We start from the raw sequence: 6,000 nt of genomic DNA, 5'->3' as shown, positions 1-6,000 counted from the left end.
TTACCCTAATAATAAATCTGACAAAGACTTTACAAGAAAACAAAAGACCAATATCTCTCATGAACATAGATGCAAAATGCTGAATAAAATATTAGCAAGTCAAATTCAACAATGTGTAAAACGAATTATACACCATGACCAAGTGGGATTATTCCTTGATACACCAGGCTGGTTCAGCTTTGAAATCAGTTCACGTAATTCATCACAATGACAGGATAAATAAGAAAAATCACATGATCATAACAATATATGCAGGAAAAGCATCTGACAAAATCCAACACCAATTCCTGATAAAAACTCTCAGCAAAGTAGGAATAGAGGGGAACATTCTCAACTTGATAAAGAACATCTACAGAAACCCTCCAGCTAACCTACTTAATGGTGAGAAATTTGAAGCTTTCCCACTAAGATCAAGAACCCGGCAAGGATGTACCCTCTCACCACTGCTTTCAGCATCTTACCGGAAGTTCTAGCTAATTCAAAAAGAAGAGAAAATAAAATCATACAAATTGTGAAGGAAAAAATAAAACTGTCTTTGCTCATAATCACACATGTAGAAAATCCAAAAGAATTGACAAATTCTTGAAGCTCATAAGTGATTATTGCAAGGATACAAGGTAAATATACAAAATACAATTACTTTCCTATTTCTAGTAATGAACAAGTAAAATTTGAAATTAAAAACACATTACCATTTACATTAGCATCCTCCCCAAAATGAAATACTTAGGTATAAATCTAACAAAGTATTTCCACTATGTGAGGAAAACTATAAAACTCTGATGAGTGAAATTAAAAAGGAACTAAATAGATATTCCATATTCATGGGTAGGAAGACTCAATATTGTCAAGATATTGGTTCTTCCCAACTTATCTACAGATTCAACACAATCCCTATCAGAATCCCAACAAGTTATTTTATAGATATCAACAAACTGATTCTAAAGTTTATATGGAGAGAATAAAGACCCAGAATATCCAACTCAATAATGAAAGACAAGAACAAAGTCCAAGAACTGATACTACCCAACTTCAAGTTTTTCTACAAAGCTTCAAGAGACTATAGTATTGGCAAAAGAATACACAAATAGTTCAATGAAGCAGAGTAGAGAGCCCAGAAACAGACCCACATAAATATAGTCAACTTAACTGTGACAATGAGGAAAGGCAATACGATGGAGAAAAGACAGTCCTTTCAACAAATGGTGCTAGAACATCTGGACATCCTCACACCAGAAATGACTCTAGACACAGACCGTACAATTTTCACAAAACCTAACTCAAAATCGATCACAGACATAAATATAAAATACAGAACTATAAAACTTATAGAAGATAACATAGAAAACCTACATGACCTTGGGTATGGCGATGACTTTTTATGTACAACACAAAGGCACGATTAACGAAAGAAAAATTGATAAGTTGGACTTCATTAAAATTAAAAACCTCTGCTCTGCCTAAGGCATTGTCAGGAGCATAAGACAAGCCACACTTGCAAAAGACACTTTTGATAAAGGACTGTTACCCACAATATACAAAGAACGCTTAAAACTCACCAATAAGAGAACGAATGACCCAACTAAAAACTGTGCAAAAGACCTGAACAGACATCCCATCAAAGAAGATATACAGATGGCAAATAAGCATATGAAAAGTGTTCAACATCACGTCATCAGGGAAATGCAGATTAAAACAACAATGAGATAACAGTATACACCTATTAGAATGGCCAAATTCCCAGACACTGACACCACCAAATGCTGGTGAGGATTCAAACAGGAATTCTCATTCATTGCTGGCAGAAATGCAAAATGGTACAGTCACTTTGGCAAACAGTTTGAAGGTTTCTTACAAAATTAAATATATTCTTACCACAAGATCCTTGGTATTTACCCAAAGGATTTGAAAACTTATGTCCACACAAAAAGCTGCACAGGAATGTTTACTCATAATTGTCAGAAGTTGGACACAACCAAAATGTCCTTCAGTAGGTGAATGGATAAATAAACAGTGGTGCATCCAGACAATGGAATATTATTCTATACCAAAATGAAATGAGATAGCAAGCCATGAGAAGACAGGGCTTTCCTATCTGAAGGAGGAAACAAATGCAAATTATCAATGCTAAGTAAGAGAAGTCAATCTGAAAAGGCTACTACATACTGTATGATTCCAACTACATGACATTCCAGAAAAGGCAAAACTATGGAAACAGTAAAAAGATCTGTGGTTACCGGGGCTTAGGAAGGAGGAAGGTATGAATAAGGGTTCACCAAGAATGAAACCTAATGTAAACATTGGATTTTGGGTGATAATGATGTGTTGATCGTAACAAATGTACCATTCTGGTGCGGGATGTTGAGAGTGGGGGAGGTTAGGGAGGGCTGGGATGAGGGGGGTGGTTTACAGGAACTCTCTTACTTTCTGCTCAGTTTTGCTGTGAACTTAAAACTGCCCTAAAAAATAAAGTTTATTAATTTAAAAACTTGAACTGGGATAACTAGAATAGAGCATGCTCTGAGACTGCCCTCTCGGGGTCACATGTGAAAATAAAAAAATTTTTCTCCCAATAAGAAAAGGGAGTGGGAGGCCTTGGCACTCAGTTGGGATCTACTGTCCATCTACCACACAATGGCACCTGCATCTTTCATGAAGAAACTCTGCAAGGAAGAAAAGGGGTCCCAAGAAGCCTCATCAATTAAAAACAGGGATTTGAACAAAGAAATCCACCCAGGTTCTAGTGTAGAAATACTATTTCCCTTGATGAGATTTGCTCACTTGTCAAGATAGTGATAAAAATAGCTACTGCTCTTTGAATAAGCTTTCAAATAAATAAATGAGCCCTTGTGGAATATATATCTTTTTTATTCTATAAGTCTCCATTTTAAAACAGAAATAAGCTCAAAAGTGTCCTCATTCGTGAAAGTGGGGACACAAATAGTTATTTGTACAACCATGTTCATAAAAGCATCATCCAACATAGTCAAAAGGTGGAAGCAACCTAAGTTGTCCATTGACAAATGAATGGAGAATCAAAATGTCATATATATGTACCTGCAATGGAATATCATTCAGCCTTAAAAAGAAAATTCTGACATATGCTACAATATGATGAACCCTGAAGACATTATTAAGTGAAATAAGCCAGTCACAAAAGGACAAATACTATATGATTCCACTCATATGAGGTACGCAGAGTAGTTAAATTCATAGAAACTGAAGATAGAATGGTAGTGGCCAGGAGCTGGGGGAAAGGATAAATAGGGAGTTTTATTTAATGGTTTCAGAGTTTCAGTTTTGCAAGATGAAAAAATTTCTGTGGATGGATTGTGATGACGATTGTACAACAATGTGAATGTACTTAAAGCCACTGAACTGTACATTTGAAATGGTTAAAACAGTAAATTTTAGGTTATGTATATTTTACCACAATTTAAAAAAAGAAATAATTTTGAGAGTGTCTTCATTCACATGGGATTCTCAAGAAGCTATATCTAAAGGAAAGATTCATGTTTTGTGTACCATGATCCTTAGAGACTGAAGTAAGAGATCAATGAGACACGATTAATGAACACATCTGAAAACAGCTAAGTTTCACACAAATATATGGATTTTATTGACACACGATATTTTCCTATAGTAATAAATAGAATGCAATCTTAAGGGTTAGTTTGGAGTTGAGAAGGCAGTGTATCCTTGATAGAGGTGGTCAGATTTTGTGGTACCATTTTCTTTAGAAGTGCATCTAAGAGGGAACCAGTGTACTGGCCGGGAATCACACAGGTATATGCAACATCTGTGTGGGCCCTACTGTTTCTCTCCACACCAACATAATTCATAATTCATAATTCATCCTGGCTAATATCCCCCCAAGGTTCCCCCCTCCCAGTTTTAACATATCATAAAAATAGCTAGTGCCATAAAAAGTCAACATTTCAAATATAAAAATCTTTTATACAAATATAATTCATAATATAATCATTCTTAAAATACAGCCATTTATATGAGTTTGAAACATTATTAAAATAAATATTTCCTAGAGAAAATTTCATTTGCATCACAAAATTATAAAACAGAAGCATATAAAACTAATTCATGATTGACTCTACTTCAGTGTGTCCATTATCTCTCCTGCTCAGTATGTACAGTATGAAGTGCACATAGGTAGCCTGGAAACACACCACATCACCCTCTCTATACCTAGATCTTTGAATTTCATGTACATCTACCTGTAGCGCCCACAGCCTATCTGCCTACACACCCTCTACCTGGAGCTTCTGTGTGATGAAGGGTTCTCCTGCACCAATTTGCATTAAAGCGTTTTTCCAGCCATCCTTCAGTTCAGAAGTCGTATGAGCTTGTTACTTTCTGGAAGCAGACATCTTCACTCCCAAATCAAGGGAGCTACATCCTGGTTCCCTACATGGGACTGTAACAGCCCATTTCCCAGATAAGGGATGTTTTCTGATTTATTTGCATTTGGGTATTGCTGAATGGTACTAACCCTGATTTCCAAGATCGGGAAGTTCTGTCTCCTGACTGATACTTAGGTGTTGTGTGGTGCATATTTTGATGGGCTATCTTGTGACTCTCACAGCATTCCATTACTTGCTTGGAAACGGGGCAGTCTGAATCCTTAACAGACAATATAGCTGTGCTTTTAAATATCGTGGAGAAAGTGGAGAAAAAGGTATATAAACATATATAAGCCACTAACGTTTCCAGTTATCATTATTTAATTGTATCTCTAAGTAGTATGATTACAGTTCTTCTTCAATAATACAAATGAGTAAGTTTCACTAAACAGTAAGTTGAAGAATTAAGCTGGCTGATGTTTACAGCCACCTTTCCGGTGACGACCAAAGGGAAAAGTTTTCAGGAGAAGCTGGCTTGCGATTCCAAGTGGTAAACCTTCAAGGATTTGAAGGACCTGTCACACTGTTTGACCATTGCCAGGAAGCCATTCATCCACGGGAACATCCTTAATTCCTCTTACCCGAAGTTTTCCTTTTTTAAAAAAGCATCATTCATCCTTGTTTTCTGAGGCAGAAACTCTTTTTTTTTTTTTTTTTTTCCTTCAACTCCACGCGTGAATGCCCCAGGCAAACCTTTGTTCTGCTCTCTAAAGCCTTGTTTCTTGTACCTCTTCTTCCGTCTCTTCCTTCAGGGCAGCGATTTTGGACCGAGACCTCTGCTTGCTCGAGTTCCGGTGGGGGAAGAGCTTCAGGCGGACTGTGGGGCTGATCGCCTGCCGGAAGAGGCTCTTCTCGCTCAGCAGCCTCTGGATGGAGTCGTACTGCCGCACTCTATTCTCCTCTATGACCTAGGGAAGTGGCCGTTAGTGAGATCTCGGACAAGGAGGCAGGGCGGACCCAAGCGAGGCAAGAGGGCACAGGCTCAGAGGATGAGGAAAGCCAGAAAGAACACACAGCGAGCGTCCAGAGGCTTGCAGTCTGAAAAGTCAGGGAGAGCTCGTTTCACTGCTGAGTCCTCGTGCCTTATGGAGCTTCTACCATTTGTGAAATTAGCTGTATTTTTTTACTTAGAAGCTGGGAGATCGTTTTTTTTTTTTTTTAATTGGTATAGTACTGAACAATGTGCTTCTTCAGAGAACTTTAGAGGAACTAAAGGGGGCTTTTTTTTGTTTGTTTTTTTGCGGTACTTGGGCCTCTCACTGGGCCATGGCTCACGGGCCCAGCCGCTCCACGGCATGTGGGATCTTCCCGGACCGGGGCACGAACCCGTGTCCCCTGCATCGGCAGGCGGGCTCTCAACCACTGCGCCACCAGGGAAGCCCTAAGGGGGCTTTGAAAACAAGAACTATTCATGTTAGATCCCTTATCTTCAGAGAACTTTAGAGGAACTAAGGGGGCTTTGGAAAAAAGAACTATTCATGTTAGATCCCTTATGTATTAACCTTACAAATGAGTGCTGAGTCCACAGCACCATAAAGAGTTGAACCACGTCAACAGTGGATTTGAAGCTTAGCAATTTCAA

General features: G+C 38.2%; 1 protein-coding gene across 1 annotated transcript in view; it reads right to left on the bottom strand.

Annotated features, from left to right (window-relative positions):
- Positions 1-4,721: 4,721 nt before the first annotated feature.
- The window catches only part of CFTR (CF transmembrane conductance regulator), a gene marked incomplete at its 5' end in the record, with an annotated part of 186,642 nt that continues 185,363 nt past the window's right edge, over positions 4,722-6,000 (bottom strand). The window contains one exon of the mRNA XM_079711019.1: positions 4,722-5,326. Coding sequence (XP_079567145.1) covers positions 5,126-5,326 — 201 coding nt within the window. The 3' untranslated portion in view covers positions 4,722-5,125. The remainder of the gene's footprint in view (positions 5,327-6,000) is intronic.

Source organism: Hyperoodon ampullatus (assembly GCF_949752795.1).
Source record: "Hyperoodon ampullatus genome assembly, chromosome: 9".
Classification (NCBI taxonomy): domain Eukaryota; kingdom Metazoa; phylum Chordata; class Mammalia; order Artiodactyla; family Ziphiidae; genus Hyperoodon; species Hyperoodon ampullatus.
Note: the sequence above shows the minus strand (reverse complement) of the source record. Positions and strands in the feature narration are given on the sequence as shown.